A 16316-nucleotide genomic window follows, 5' to 3' on the forward strand; every position below is an offset into this window, starting at 1 on the left:
CCAGAGCAGAATCACCGCGGGCGTGGACCCTGCGGTCAGGAGCCAGACCTTCCCCACCGAGGCCCGTAGTCATTTTAAACAACTATGGCCGCAAGGACTCAATCTAGCACAGCTTTCTAAAGGGAAGGAGTCCAGGCCGCCAGCCCCCTACTCCCACAGGGCCCAGGGGTCCCGGCTTCTTGCCCTTTCACGCCCGGGACTCAGGGTTCCAGATCCCCAGTCCCCTTTCCCCCAGGACCTGGGAGTCCAGAATCCCATCAGCTTCTCTATCACGACCCTGGAGTCCAGGCCCTGTCTTCCCGCCAAACACTGGGTACTCTCAGTCTCAGGGCTCAGGACTTGATGCTCCAGCTCAGTCCCTCGGGGCCTCAAGAATCCGACTCTCAGCCCCTCACTCTTTCGGGGCCGAGCGGGCCTCACCTCCCGCTTCTCCATTACCTCGGGGATTCCGTGGAGCGGATTGCGGGCCCCCAGGGCCCCGGCCTCGGCGCTGCGCCAGCCTCGCTGCTACCCCGCGGAGCCGCCGCCGGGTCCCCGATCTTGGGTCTGGTCCCCCGCGAGTTTTTAAAACGGGGTTCTAGCCCCGCCCAGTCGTGGACATGGCCCCGCCCACAGTTCGGGAGTCCCCGCTTTGCGCTTGAGCAAACTCAGGCTCTGAATGGGCGGGGCTGACTTTGAGCACAGGACTCCTGAGTGTAGAGGAAGAGGGAGCTGGGGGTCTTCCTACCGTTTGGTGAGGGAAGAGGGCCTGGGATACTGGGCTTCTGAAGTATGAGGGCACTGGCGGCCTTGTCTTCTGGGTCTGTGGCCAGGGGGTGCTGGAGACCTCGACTCCTGGGCCCTGGGCTGGGAGTGGAAGTAAGGGCAATATTCTTGGATCCTGGGGGTAAGTGGGGGCAAGGGGGTTTGGACTTCCTTGTCTCCAGGTTGGAAAGATCTATAGGTAAAAGTGATATAGGTGAACTCAAATTTCTCCCTTTTCCCCACATCACCTCCTTTTTCAGAAGTCAGTTCTCATTTATTTATTCATCATTTAAAATAATGTATTGTCGCAGGGGAAGCACTTGGCTGGGTGCTGTGATATAACTGTGAACTAAGCAGGGAGGAATTTCCAGCCCTCAAGCCAACTGACATTCCAGTGGGAGGCTGTTCTCAGTTCCCATCTTGGTGACTAGCCACAGCACTGACCAGTGAATCATATTTCTCCCCTGCTTTCGAGACTCCATGCTCTCCTGGTTCTCCTTCCTCACTTGCAGCTACTTCTCAGTTTCCCTGGCTGTTTCCTCCTCTTCACCCATTCTGGGGGAACAGGAGAATGGTTCTCTGTCTGTACTTGCTTCCTTGGTGATCTCATCCAGTCTTCTGGCTTTAAATACCATCCATGAGCCCTCAAACCCTCAAATTTACATCTCAGGACCAGACTTAACCCCTGAACTCATAGAGACAGCTGTGGTCATTCTACTTCTCCACAGGGAGACCTATCAGACAGTTCTAACTAAGTAGACCCAAACCTTGGGACCTTCCGCCTAAAACCTGCTTCCCCTCCTTCGCCATCTTTTCAGCTGCTCAGGCCAGAAGCTTTGGTCATTCTAGATTCCTCTCAGTCATACACACCTTTATCTACTCCAACAAGTTTTGTTGGCTCTACCTCCAAAATCTTTCCAGAATCTCCCTCAGGGCCCACACCTTGGTCCACTTGTCATCACTCACCTAGACAATCGTAGCAGTCTCCCTGGTCTCTCTGATCCCCCTCCCCCAGTTTATCTCCAAAGGCAGTCACAGGGACCCACCACCTCTCCTCCTCCCCCACACACATACCGGAAGCAGATGGTCTTGCCACCAGCAGGGTGACATCCGCTATTGCTGCCTCTCAACTCCCCCACCGTTCCTCAGAACTTCTCTGGGCAAAAGCCCTTTGCCAGAACCAGTCTAGCCTCCAGCTCATCATGGTCCTTCAAGGCAATATCCTGTTCCTGCTTCTGCTCCCAGGTGACGCCAACAGTTGGGGTGGGGGTGAAAGGGGTGGTTTGGGTGGCATTCTCCCAGTGCCCCTTCCCTTCCCAAAGATCAATTGGATTTAGGGCCTAGGTCTTTAGGGGAGGGAAGCTGAGTTCTAGAGTGCCTGCCTGTTAATCTCTCCTTCTCACTGCTGAGTCTTCACCTCTTCTCTCTCTGCATCTCTGCGAGCTCCTCTCCCATTTGGCCCCTCTTTCTCATTTGACCTTTCTGGAATGGAGGTTACTTCTCAGGACATCACCTTTCCTAGCACCTTATTTTGGGAACCACCTCTCCCTGCTTACTACCTTCCCTCTCTTTCCACAGTGGCTACAGCTCAGATAATCCCAGGTGAGAAATCAGCACTCCTTCCCCTTTACCGTGCTACTTCAGGTACTGCTTCCATCCCTAAAGTGTGGCCTGAGGGCCCTAGAACCCCCCAGCTGTTCTCACCAGCTCGCCATCTCACCTCTCATCTCCACATCAGAGTTCCCAGGGGATCTGCAGCCCTCTCCAGATCCCCATCTCAGTGTCCTCATCACTAAATTGAAGCCCCATGGATTTGGCCAACCCCCAGCTTCTCTTCAGGAGTACCCACTATGCCCAAAGCATAGCATATGTATCACTATGCTGGGACACCCCCAGACTCTCTCTGGATCTCCATTTCCCTTTTCATCCCCCAAGCACAACCCCAGGGAACCTGGGACATCCCCCAGGGACTTCCTCTGCCCATATGCCCAAAGCACAATCTCGAAGGCCTGGAACCCCCCTCAGCCATCTTCTTGTTTTGGCCCCCACTGTCCAGCTTCCTGTTCTGGATGTGGGCCCCTCTCGCTGCCACTCCTAGTAGGGCTTGTGGCCACAGATGCAGTGGTATCCCTTCTAATCGTGGCTGTGGTGTTTGTGTGTGCGCGCCTACGCAGCAGGCCCACCCAAGGTGAGGGCAGGAAAGGGCCAGGCTGGAAGGGGGTGGTGTCCCTAGGGAGGAGGTCCCCATGGAGGGGGCCCCTGGGGAAGCCCTAGAGGCACTGCTGGGGAAACCCTAGGGGCATTGCTTGGGGGGAACTCCTGAGGAAACCCCTGAGGCACGGGGTCCCAAGGGAGGTAGAGATGTGGGTGGGTGGTCAAGTCTCATGCTTTCTCTCCCCCACCCCCAGGAGATGGCAAAATATACATCAATATGCCTGGCAGGGGCTAATCCCCCTGTAACTGTGACCTTTGACTTCTGATCCTCTCGTCCTGGATTGTATTGGTGGCACAGGAAACCCACTCCCCCCTTTGGGTTGTAATAAAACAATTGAAATACCTCTGCTTTTAATTATTTTTCAAGGAACCCCAGGGTCCCCAAAGCTTCCCTCCTATTTAGCTGTTTCTGGATCCATGACCCACCCCAGAACCCCACCACATATCCACATCCCCTCAGCCCAGGGATCTGGAGCAACTCAGGAGTGTTTTGTGCTTCAAGTTTATTTGTGGGCAGGGTTGGGGAAAAGTCTGATATCTCAGGTAGGGCACTGTGTGAATCTGTATCTTGGTTGGAGTAGGAATAGGGTGCTGGGTGAGCATCAGGAACGGCCGAATCCAGGTAACATGTTGTTGATTGCTATGATTTGGGCTCATTTGTAATACTGCCTCTGTGTGTTGAGGTCACTGTAGACATCTGACCTCTGACCTTGGAGTTCCTAAAGGAATGGACAGGGTTGGGACCATCAGTGGAAGGGGTCCACCAAATAAAACAAAATCTAGTCTTCCCACAGTGGCCTGCAAAGCCCCTGGTAGCTTCTTCGACACTGCAGCCATGTTAGAGATGTAGATTTTATTTAAGTGCATTCAAAGTTCCCCTTTGTACTCTGCCTCATCATTATGCCCTGCCTTAGGGCCCTTGGACACACATACCATTCTCTTTCCCCGGTTCCTTCTCCCCCTTCAACTCTCTGTTCCTGTTACTTCCTCAGAGAGGCACTCCTTGAATTCTCCATCTGTAGTTTCTTCCTCCCATACCCCAGTCACTGTCATATCAGTCTGCTTTATTCCTTCATGTTGCCTTCCAAACCGATCTTATTTGTTAATTTACTTCAAATACATCTTCCCATCTAGGATGCAAGCTCTGCTGCTGTGTTCCCAGCATCTAGCACATTTAGGTGCTCAACAAATTCCACCAAAGAAATGAATAAAGCGAAGCAATGCTTTGCCTTAAAATTTCATTGCCTCCAGTAACGAAAAACCCTCTTCGGTCTTCTGGACATCAGCCAGACTCAAGATTCTTACACTTTACGAAGAGACGTTTTATCTATTAGTGAGGTAAAGCAAAGCTGGATGCCAACAAGTAAAACAGACATCACAGAGCAGGGCTCACAGTTACTGGGGGAGGGTCTATGGCCCCAAGAAGCAGTTGTCAGACAGAACCCCTGAAATCATATGCACATGTCTGGTCTGGGTGTGTATCTTTCTGGGGAGGGGTTTGTTTGGCTTCCATGAGATTCTCAGAGGAGCTCATGACCCCTTAAAGAGTTAAGAAAGATGTTGACGGACAGGAGAAGAAAAGATGTTTCTATCTGCATCATGGTTCTTGAGAAGGGTTTCAAGGATACTTGCATCATCTCTAAATTACATACATAATTTTGTATTTTTTGTATGGATTTTTCTGAGGAGTCTCTAGCTTTCATCAGTTTCTCAGAGATGCAGGATCCCTGCCCCCTCAAAATTCTAGAACTTTACTCTTTAAAATTACCAAGCCAGGGTTGAGTCATATCCTCTGCCTTTATGAGAGCTCCCAGAAATCAGCCTATCTTGGGCTGGGCTTTTCCAGAACAATATGGAGATCGCTTTCTGGCTAAGGCCTGCACCATTCCTACATTTCCTCTCCGCACATTTTAAGCTGAGCATAAGGTCAGGATTGATCACTGAAAGTAGTTTTGGACAGGAGAGGATTAAAAGACTAAGGGAGAGTAATCTTCAAGGGTTTGAGGGGCTGCTAAGAAAGTGGCTTTAGATTCAATAGTGACTGAGGAGCGGGTAGGGTATTTAGGACAGACACCCTCAGGGCAGGAGTGAGATGTGAGGAGGACAAGCTGGTTTCCTCACCTGGTAAGTCGACTCTGTCTCAGCAGTGCGCTGTTTCCGGGTCACTGCTGGGGTGGGAAGTGTTGTGGAGTGTGGAAACAGACAAGGTGGTGAATGAGGATCATTTGATTGATGCAAAATCAGTCCCTCCAACACCATCCCTTTGGATGGTTGTGTCTTGAGAGTTTACCCCTCCCCTCCCCTCCAGACAAGTCCTCAAAGCATCCCAGGCCATCCCCTGCCAGCCCCACTCACCATCCACGGCCCCTCGCCCCCGAGGGACTAGCCGGCCCAGGGAGTACACTGCCAGGGCGATGAGGAGGGTCAGCACCAGGTCCCCCAGCACAATCCCCGCCAGCACACCAGGGCTTACCACGGAACAATTGCATTCTGGGAATGTATGTGGGACAGGGGTTAGGGGAGGTCACTGGGAGTTGGGAATTGGGAGGAAGTGTTTGCAGGGGGAGGTTTGGAGAGATTTGGTAAGAGACAGAGATGCGGAGGTCTTTGGGAAGCGGGGAGGGGAATTGCAGGATCTAGGCCTACCGCTCTGGGCTTGGACCGCACTGAGACCTGAGGAGAGAAAAAAAAGGTCAACTGCGGCTCAGGGGCTATGACCTGAGGGTGGGCATAGAAGCTGGGGAGGGTGGATTCTGATAGCTAGGGGCCGAGGGTGGAGAGCTACATCCGGTAGGATGTGTGGCTAGTGTAATGGCCACTGGACTGTGTTACTTCTACACCGACTCGTCCTATTACAACACCCTCAGAGTCCCTTCCCCCTGCCTCTACTGGAGGCCAAATGTTGGGGGATCAGGTTCTGGGAGAGACCCATAAGGTTTGTGGGGCTGAGGATCCGCTCTCATCCCAACCCTCTCTTTTGGTTCTCTGTTTCCACACTGCTCCCTGCCCTGCCCCAAGCTGAGCCCAGGGACTCAAGAGGCAGCTGCAGAAGCCCCCGACTCACCACCCACAGTCAGAAGGAGAGGCAGGAGAAGGAGCCTGTTGGAGGGTCCAAGGCCCCCCATGGTGTAGGCAACGCTGCTGGACACCACAGTCCAAGGGCCGGTGGGATGTGGCGTAGCGTCCAACCAAGTAAAGGAGGAAGTCTGAGGTGGGTGGTGGCAGGAGGGAGGAGGGGATGATGGGGGAGGAGGGACAGAGGAAGGTAACACCAGAAAAAATCAGGCTCAGACACACAGGGGCCATGCTGTAGGCCCCAATGTCTGGACATTAAGGGCAAAGGGTACATATGTCATCTCAATTTCCATGCCCAAGCAGGGGTCAGACATCATTGCAGCAGGAGGATCGGTGGCTGGCTATGATTAAAGCTAGCTCTGCCTTGTCATTCAACCTCTCTGGGCCTCAGTTTCTTCTGTAAAATGAGGAGTAAAATAGTATCTACTTCATAGGGTGCTGTAGGTATCAAATAAATTAATGTTTCTAGAACAGGGACTGACACTTGTCATTTTTTTACGAGCACCAGCTCTAACTATTAAATAATCAGAATCTTGTGATGATCATAGGATATTCATTCACTGGTGACATGCAGGCACTCTATCCCAAGTGTTAACTCATTTCACCTCCACAGCACCCTTTAGAGGTAGATGCTCTCTTCATCCCCATTTTACAGAAAGGTGAAGACACTTGCCCAAAGTCGCACAGCAAATCAAGATGAAAATGGAATGCAGGACCCAAGAACAGATATTTGACCCTTATGGAGAAAGCAAAAAGAACCAAGATGGAAAATAGCAAAGGAGAAAACCAGTGACACAGAGAAGGTGGGAGAGAAATAGACACACATCACAGATATAGATCGGGAGTTGGGATGATGATACGGTAACCACTGGGCCAGGCTGGATCGCCCCAACCAATGAGGAAGTGGCTGGAAGAGAGGACTGAGGGAGGCCACCCAGGAGGAGACAAAGACTTCTGGCCCTCAGCAGGATCCTGAGCTGGGGCTGGGGAAGGAGGAACCTGAGGTTAGAGCACTGGGGGGATGGGCCAGCAGCAGGAAGCTCCCCTCCTCCTTCCAGGCGTCACGCCCCACAGCTCCCTGGGCCTGAGCTCAGGAGAAAAAGGGGAACTGGATGCTGGTCATGAGATAGACACTGAGTGTCTGTCTGTTGGGGCGGAGCGGGGTGGGGAGTCCGGAGGAGGGTCAGGGCCAGTCCAAGGCAGCACTAGCTGCTGACAAGGAGCAAATTTTGAGATGGCCTAAATTAAATTACAGCAGGCCAGAGGATGGAAGGAAGAGACTAGAAAGGTTAATCAGTTAACAATTAAAGGGCAGAAGCAACAAAAGATGCTTATGTTTCTGAGTATATGTCGAAACTTAGAATTTACTTCCAGCAGGCTATTTCTGTGATTATCTAGAGAATAGCCGAGTGGCCCACCACCAGGCATCACCAAACCCAGGCACCTCAGCTTCTTGCTTACTTGTGAACTTTCTGGACTGTTGCACACCATTAATCCAGAGGAGCAAATACTTCTTCCTTACAGACAATGCATCTATCCGAGAACTAGCTTTGCCTCACCTTTTCCCACCCTCTTTATCAGCAGCCAATGTAAATTCTTTCAAAACAACTTACATCTTTTTTCTCCAAACTCATTGTATCAAAGAGCCTGCCAGGATGGCAGATGAGTTGTCTTCGCCATCTAGCACTGCTGCTGGTGGTTTAGACTGCATGCCCCAGGACCTGGTCCTTTTTCCGGATAGCATTTGGCTCAATAAACCTTTCAGAAACTTTTGGCCATGAAAGTTTTTGTTTAACACTGCTAACAGCTGCCATTACCCAGGCCTGACTGAATCTTGTCCCTAAATAACAAACACTGCCCCCTGCCCCTCACCATCAACACCACCAGGTCTGGTGTGAGCATGGAGACAACAGGCCCTGGAGCCGTACACCAGGCTTCTCAAGGTGGCTGGAGCAGAGTGAGCCAGGGACTATCAGGGACGGGAAGAGGCTCTGAGCCAGGAGGACCCTGATCTGACTCTGGTGTTCACTGGCTCCCTCTGATTTGGCATGGGGAGCAGACTGTGGGGAGCAGAAATGGGAGCCAGGAGCCAGGCTGCTGGGATGGTCCAGTTTATTGTGAGGATTTTGTGAGGTCTATTAGAAAGATGACTGCCTGGCACACTAATGCACAATGGATGTTAATCATTATCATTATTGTTATTGTTATAGTACCTTGAGTCTCTGATTCTGGGCTCACCTTGATAAAAATCCTCCCTGAAACTCTCAGCCTCAGCCTCAGCCTCCTGATCTGATATTCCCAATGCCAACCAGGCCTGGGCTGTCCCCAATATTCAGTCCAATAGCCAGCACACCTAGGCACCATTCAATCAGAACAAATATTGGCCATAGTTTTGGGTCAGAGTCCTGAGCCCCCGTTTAGCTGCTGAGATGTGGGGAAGACTGAAGTGTCCCAAGAGGACAAACTGAGGTAGTGACAAATGTCTGTAGGATGTGGGATAGAGGCTCTTTACCAATCAAAGAGAAGTATCTCAATATTTTAGCAATCGGTATTACTGTACTGGTACAGACCGCAGAATGCCAGCCTGGGCAGGTCTCTACTCCGTGGTCTTCACTCCACTGGGTGAAGGAAGAGGCTGAGATGGAGGTCACCCAGCTGACTGGGTGTTAACCCACCCACACAGGAAGCAGGGCTATCCTCCCTCCCCCCTCGAGATCTGTGAAGTATCTCAATCTCTCCTGGGAGCAGCCCTTCCCTATCTCCCTTCCCCCACTACCCCAAGGTGTTCTCTGAACCTCCTAAGTAAATAACTTGAACTCTAATCCCCTTCACAGGGTCTTGTGCTGGGAGACCCACACTAAAACAAAGAGTGTAATTCCCAGAAGGAAAGAGGGGCACTGGGTCGTCAGCACAATAGATACCTATGACATCTCCCATCCCGGCCCCTGGCCCCTGTCTCAAAGAACCTGCTGCTTCGTAGTTTGAAGATGGCAACCACATATGCCCACCCCCTGGCTCTGGTCAGGTTACAACTGACTGAAAAGTGGCCGTCAGTGTTCTTTGTTGCATACAGTAAAAGCCACTGTAATTAGTTTTAACAGAAAGGGAATGAGTTCAAGGATGTTAAGAAGACAACTGAATCTCTAGGAGGGCCAGAGAATCAGTCCTGGGGCTACCCAAACCCTGATGCCACTCAGATTTTCTAAGACTTCTGTCATTTGAATCAGAATCAATTTTACGGGTTGCCTTTTTCTCCTCACTCTCTTTGAAATCAAATTTTGATGTGAGCACCAAAATATTTACAGATAAAATATGTCTCAGATTTGCTAAATAACAACACAGGAGAGGGGAATGAATAGGAAAAGATGGGGCCAGACCTGGACGGTGTTGGAAGTAGATAGATTATTAAGACTTTCTCTTACTCTTCTACTTTTCGGTCTTTTGAAAATTTTTCAAGTTAAAAAAATTTTAAACATGGGTGTATGTAATTGGCAGAGTGCAGGACACATGCTCACACCACAGCTGCAAGGAAGTGGCACTGGCAGTGGGCAGCCAACTTAGACCACAATGGCTGACTTTTTATTTGTAAAATGAGGCTTTTAAAAATATAATTAAAGCAATAAATAGATTTAGCAATTGTAGTTCATCCATGTCATAAAGGCAGTCATTACAAGTGAATTAGAACTCTACAAGCCGATTCGAAGGGATCTTACCTGAGAAAAGCAAGATGCAGAGAAGTAAATATAGTACAATCCCCAGTGACCAAAAATAATCCCTTACAAATATGTGTGTTTAGATTTACATATTTGAGATATGGTGGAGAAAGCAATTAAAAGGATACACCTCAGGCTGCTGACATTGGTGATATTGATGACCTGGGTAAAAATAGGAGATGGGGAGGGTAAGGGCAAAACAGGGTTGAAAGTAAAGGAAATATATGATAATAGCGGTGTGTGTAACATGATGCCATATTATATAGAACACGTTTATATATAACATATACATAATTATATACATCGAATTGCATATATCTGCATAGAAAAAGTGTGAGTGTCTAGTTAGGAGAATATCAACAATGTTTATCTCTGGGTGGTGGAATTTATTTATATTTTTTTCGAGGTTTTAAAACTTTTTATTTACATACTAAAAAAATTGTGCATTCCAATAATTAAAATCATTTGAACAACAGCAACAACAACAAAAAGCACTCTGATTAAACTGCATTTTACAGCCTGCAAGACGCCTTGGACCAGCTTGGTTTCACTCTAGATCTCACTGTCGTCGCACCTAGCTTCTGCCTTCACCAGCAGCAAGTTCTTTTCCTTCCCTGCCAGCCAGACAGGCCTGTGGGAGAGGCAGGTGCAGCCTTCACTGTCAGTAGTTCTTGGATGTGAAAAAGGGCAGCACGATCATTTAAATTTGATGCAACCTCTTTGCATCTTACAAAGTTAAACAGCTAAAAGAAGTGAATAAGAAGGGAATGCTTGTGGAATGTACAGTGCATAGCAGCAATGCGTGCCTCATTACGATTCGCCTGCTTCCTTCTCCTGATGGCAGTGGGTTTTTTCTCTTGTGTTTCTGTCTTATTCAATTTTGATGTATCAAATTTCTCAATCTCAACTATATCGGGTTTGTCGGACCTGGTTGCAGAGGAAGCAGAATGAGGCAGTGAGGAGTGAATCCGATCTGCTCTGCAGCTGTGGATTGCAGAGTCAGGTGGTAGAATTTAGATGACATATTTTCTTTATTTTTAAAATTTGATTTGTCTTTCTGCAGGAAGTATTTTTAACCTATATAATCAGGAAAAAATGAGGTATTTCAATTTCAGAAAACACAAACAAAGTCAGTTTTGTGGGAGAAAAAATGCAAGACTTCTGCTTCCAGTAATAGTGTTCTATGAAATCAGAAACCAGACTCCACTGGAGAACAAACAAAACCGCAGGATGAAAAATATGGGGAAAATTACTAAAAGCAGCAAAGCACTAGTAAGAGAGTAAGAAAATACTGTCCAAAATCCAGGGTAAAACAAGAGAGGAATCCAAACTCAAATGCCCTCACTTTGTTCTGAGGGTGTTTTCCAATCCAGAAGACATTTTGGAAGCAAAAGTGAAGACCCAGGCCCACCAGACTGGAGGTCTGAACATCAGTTCTTCATTTTAAGTTGGAATCTGAAGACCATCACACTCAAAAAAGAGTGAGCCAGAAGTCACCTAACCTTTGCATGAATTTACAACTTACTCCTGTACACGCTGAGTGAGGCCGGTAAACCTGGGTCTCGTCCTGGTTTAAGAGTGTACCCAGGTGTCTGACAGGAGTAAGCAAATGTCCCCTCTGGAGTAACATACCACCATATTAAGTCTTCAGATTCTTCCTACAAATCTAAGACACCACAAATGACAATCAACAGAATCAACACATATGAGCACATATATGTGAATACTTCATGTAGAGAGCCGGATCTGAGCTGGACCTATGGCCAAAGCCTGAGTCAGGACTTACGGACAAAGCATCGGCAAAGCCACGATTGTCTGAGTTGCAATCTGCCAAGGGCAGAGAAGCAAAGAACAGATGGCTGCTTATGGTTTAGCACAGATATCTGGGTACAGACAGGCCTTCGGGAGATTATTGTTGCCAGCAAGTTCCAAGTTCCGAGAAGGAGACTCGCATCCCCTTCTTGCTCTAGTTGTATACAATAAACGCACTGAGTTTGCCTTAGGGTCACTGTATCTCCATCAGAGTGCAGTGTCCCACCTGGCCCCGCTTTTGTATATATAATGTCTCTGTGTTTTTCTTAATCCTCTGTGGCACCCCCTCAAGTTAACCCTCTAGCCGTGCAAGTCATGGCACTTCAGATACTGGAATTATCAGACACAGACTATAATATGGCTACAGGTACTTTCAAGAAAACAAAACACACATTTGAAAATTTTATCAGGGAACTGGATGCTATAAAAAATGAGAGAGCATATTAAAATATAAAACAAAATGTAATTCAAGAACTGAAAAATACAATCATTGGAATTAAAAACTAAATACATGTGTTTAATAGACTAGACATAACTGAAAAAAGAAGGCTGGTCAAAAGAAAGTATCCAGAATTCAGTAGAAAAAAAAGATAGGATGCACAAGAATTTTTAACTCATTTTATTATAGTCCCTGAAGAAGGTAGAGGCAATATTTAAATAGATCTTGACCAAGTTAGAGTTATAGCAAAAACGGAAGCACATGAACCAGCACATAAACCAGCACATTAACAGGTTAAGGTGTAAAGCACATGATAACCTCAACAGATGCCAAAAAAGTATGCGATAAAATTCAACATCAATTCATGATTTAAATTCATAGCAAACTAGAAACAGAAGTGAATTTTTAAATTTGACAAATAGCACACCCAAACCTTCAGCGAACGCCATATATGGTGAAGTATTAGAACATTTAATGGTTAAATATTAAAAGCTTTCCTTCTAAGATTTGGAATAAGACAAAGATTTCTGTTGTCTTTCCTTCTGTTCAATTTTGCCCTAGAGATCTTGACTCTATAGTAAATCAGGAAAATAAATAAAAGTTATTAGCATCGTTATTAATAGATTATATGATTCTGGTTATAGAGAATTAATAAGACTTTATAGACTAATTTTCATCGGAATTCATAACAGAATTTGGCTAGATTGCTGTATATAAAATCAATCTACAAAAATCAGTTTATTGCTAAATATCAGCCATAAACCAAATAAAAGTAAAGAAAAGTAACTACTTACATTAGCATAAACAGTTGAGTACCTAGTAATAAATCTAACAAACTATGTGAAAAGTCTGTACAGGGAAACTTTATAAAAGATTTTTTTTTTAAATCTAAATAGATAGAGCTATATGATAGATCATGTTATTGAATTGAATATCACTTTTTCTCTGGATTTACTGTTTATTCATTTCATTCATGGCCTAGATTCTAAAAGTTGTTTCTTGTGGAACCTGTAGGTGGAAACTAAATTTTATACAGAAATATAAAAGGCCAAGTAGTATAATAGAGATATTTTTACAGAAGAACAAGGTAAGAGGTCTCACCCTACCTAATATCAAGATTTATTGTAAAGCTATGGGAATTAATGCAGTGATCAGTGATCTAGAACAGAACAAAGTCTAGAAATATACCCATGTATACATGGCCACCTGATTTGCAACAGAAGATGATCTGAAAAGGCTTGAGCTAGTTTGCTCTCTAAATAGATGAAAGTTATATTAGCCTCCTATCTCATGTCATACACAGAAATCAACTCTAGGTAGATTAGGGACCTAGCGTGAAAGGTTAAACAAAAGTTTTTAAAAGATAATGTAGGATAACAAATTCATAACCTTACGGAAGGAAAAGATTTCTTAATCAAGACCCGAAAGCAGTAACATAAGAGACAAGGCTGATAGCACATAATTAAAGGGACTGAAAGTTAAAAAAAAAAAAAAAAAAGACAAGGTTGTTACATTTGACTAATTAACATTAAGAATTTGTGTTCATCAAAAGATGAGTGTGTGGTTATATTTATATTTTAAAAGGTCATTATCACTTAGAGATACTTATTTACTAATTTTTTTGGATAAAATAAAATGTTTGGAATTTGTGAGGATTATACTATTCTCTCTACTTTTGAGACAACAGTGTAATTGAGATTTCTTATTAAAATGATGCCGTTAGAAAATGATCACGGAGTGGGAGAAGGTATTTGCAACATATAATATAGACAAAGAATTTGAGTCAGGCATATATGAAGGACTCCTTAAAAAACAAATAGCCAATCCCAAAAGAAAAATGAGCAAAACTCACGAAAACTTCACAAAAAAGGAACTCTAAGTGGCAATAAAGGTATGAAAATGTGCTCAACTTCACTGAAAAATGCAAATTATGATAGCAGTGCAAAACTGCTTCACACCTTCCCCTCTATCCCCAGAAATGACAAAAGGCTCAAAATCTGACAATACCAGGTATCATGAAGACATGGAGCACCAGAAACTCTCATATACTGCTGAAGGAGTGGAAGTGGTTTAACCACTCCAGAAACAGTTTGGCATTATCTCTTTAGGTTACTCAGAACTTCTGCCCCTCTATCTGTATCCCAGAGAGACTAGTGAATGGATACCAGGAAGCCTGTGAAAGACTCTTCGTGGCTGCCCCATTTTAAAGCCCTTCAGAGGAATCTACACAAATACTTATCACAGGAGAATGGGTTCATATATTGTAGCACACTCATACAATAGAATATTATGTAATAATGAGAATAAATACAGTAGATGCCTAGAATACAGTAGATATTAATACTTACCACAACATGGATTTATCTCACAGAGTGTTGAGTGAAAGAAAACAGCCCTATACAAAAGTACATACAATATAGTTCCCATTTACCTAAAGTTTATAAATAGTCCAGGTTAGACTATAGTGTTTAGGAAGCAAGACTATTAAGAAAAGCAAGAAAGGGAGCCCAGCAAATCAAAATGGTAGTTATCTGTCAAAGGAAGAGCAAGCTTTGCAAATCAAAAAAAGACAAAACATTTTCTAGAATGTATCGATGACCTCTTTCTTCCTGCAGAGATGGATGCCCAGGTGTTCAGTAAATGATTCGTTATTCTGTGCTTTTGTATATTTCTATCAGGTGTTCCATATGTCACAATAAGTAAAATTTTAAAGATATGATAATGATTGCTCATTATAAAAATTTGAAAAAAATACAGCAAAATATAAGAAGAAAAAAGAAAATTCACCTACTTTCTGAGACAGCTTCATTAATGTTTTATTACATTTACATTTCCTTCCTGTCTTTTATTGAGTAGATTTTTATGTATTTCTGAATATATCATATATGGAAATTTGCATCCTGCTCATTTTGCAAACAATTTGTATTACCCTGGAATGAGCAGCTATAGGAGACTGCTCATCTGTGACCTGACCTCACTGTTATACATCTGCTCTTTGCCCTGGAACCAAGGAGATGACCCTCACAGTACAGAGGGCAGAATAAATTAAATGCCAAAACTAAGATTTCATTTCTCAGTTCACCTACGGTCAGAAAGAACTGTGAGGTAAGTCTCCATTTCCCTTTTCCCCTTCCCACTGCTTGGAACATGGATGTGTTGGGAACCATCTTGGACCACATAGGCTAAGACACTCCCCTAGGGATGGCAGGGCCATATGTAAAAGCAGCTTGGATCTCTGATGCTATGAAACCTCCATACCGACGCCACGAAGCCTTATACTGTTTATACTTGGTCTGTTGGTAAGAGAAAAATCAAGTTCTGTATGTGTAAGCCATTGTTATATTGAGTTCTGTTAGAGGGTTCATATCCTACCTAACCTACATCCTAAGTACTCATTATATATGAGCAATTCCTCATGTTTCTAAAATCTCCTTAGAAAGAGTCTTAGCGAGTTCATAATATTATATCCTCTGAAGTTACTGATTTTTTTATTCACTAGTATTCATCTATTCAACACATATTTGTTGGATGGGTGGATGAGCAATGGGGATGCAATGGTAAACAAAGCTTCCCTCAAGGAGTTTACATCGTAGTGGAGGAGGATAAGCAATAAACAAGAAAAAAGCAACTCTTTTCTATTTTTAGATATAGCATGTTCCAAAATGTGCGACAGAGACCGGCTAATTGCTCACCAAAACTTCTTCCTCTTGCTCCTCCACACACAGCTGGACTATATTTCCCATCCTTCCTTGCAATCAGATATGTTGGGCCGAGGGCATGTCAGCAGATCTGCTGAATCCAACCTCCTGGTGATTCTAAAATCCTCTTACTTGTGGCACTTACCTCTTTCAACATTCACTGATGGAGAGGACTCATGGGGGCAAGGCAAGGGGAACTAAAGGAGCCCAGAGCTGCCAGATGGAAGGTAGGAGCTTGAATCTCAAAATGACTCTGAGAAGCAAAGCCACCCTACTTTCTACATTACACTATGGAGTGAAGGAAAAATAGATTGCTTTGTGGACAAAAAAAGGGTGCTATAATAAGTCATAAATTCCTAACTAGGCAGGTCTGATGGGTAATCACGTCCCAGGCTTATAACTTCTTTTGTAATGGTTTTTAAGCCAGCCCTGTCTATTGTTCATGTGCATCTAGGTTAACACACCTTTGAAATGCTGAAGTAATACTCCTCAAAGGCATAATCACCCTCAAGAGAGTACATAGTCTTAACTATTTTGTAATCCAATCCCTGCTTTGCTTTCTCCTACCTTCATGTAATCTCCTTTACATTTCCTCCTTAATTTCAAACACTGCAAAACTGG

General features: G+C 45.1%; 2 protein-coding genes across 4 annotated transcripts; one reads left to right on the forward strand and one right to left on the reverse strand.

Moving 5' to 3' along the window:
• Nucleotides 1-11: 11 nt before the first annotated feature.
• Nucleotides 12-6164, reverse strand: LOC107497638 (transmembrane immune signaling adaptor TYROBP). 2 transcript variants are annotated; one of them, XM_016119699.2, is made up of 5 exons: nucleotides 6023-6164; nucleotides 5605-5631; nucleotides 5314-5448; nucleotides 5080-5123; nucleotides 12-3677 (listed from the first exon to the last, which is right to left on the reverse strand). In XM_016119699.2, exons 1-5 carry the CDS (start codon nucleotides 6081-6083, stop codon nucleotides 3612-3614), a joined length of 333 nt encoding a protein of 110 aa, XP_015975185.1. In that variant the 5' UTR covers nucleotides 6084-6164; the 3' UTR covers nucleotides 12-3611. The 2 variants fall into 2 exon arrangements, with proteins under 2 accessions (XP_015975185.1, XP_015975184.1); XM_016119698.2 differs by having other exon boundaries at nucleotides 5080-5126.
• Nucleotides 739-3302, forward strand: HCST (hematopoietic cell signal transducer). 2 transcript variants are annotated; one of them, XM_036232243.1, is made up of 4 exons: nucleotides 739-886; nucleotides 2323-2346; nucleotides 2801-2932; nucleotides 3153-3302. In XM_036232243.1, exons 1-4 carry the CDS (start codon nucleotides 772-774, stop codon nucleotides 3191-3193), a joined length of 312 nt encoding a protein of 103 aa, XP_036088136.1. In that variant the 5' UTR covers nucleotides 739-771; the 3' UTR covers nucleotides 3194-3302. The 2 variants fall into 2 exon arrangements, with proteins under 2 accessions (XP_036088136.1, XP_015975186.1); XM_016119700.2 differs by lacking the exon at nucleotides 739-886 and adding an exon at nucleotides 1859-1989.
• Nucleotides 6165-16316: the final 10152 nt, after the last annotated feature.

This window comes from Rousettus aegyptiacus, unplaced genomic scaffold (assembly GCF_014176215.1).
Source record: "Rousettus aegyptiacus isolate mRouAeg1 unplaced genomic scaffold, mRouAeg1.p scaffold_m13_p_14, whole genome shotgun sequence".
Taxonomy (NCBI): Eukaryota; Metazoa; Chordata; class Mammalia; order Chiroptera; family Pteropodidae; genus Rousettus; species Rousettus aegyptiacus.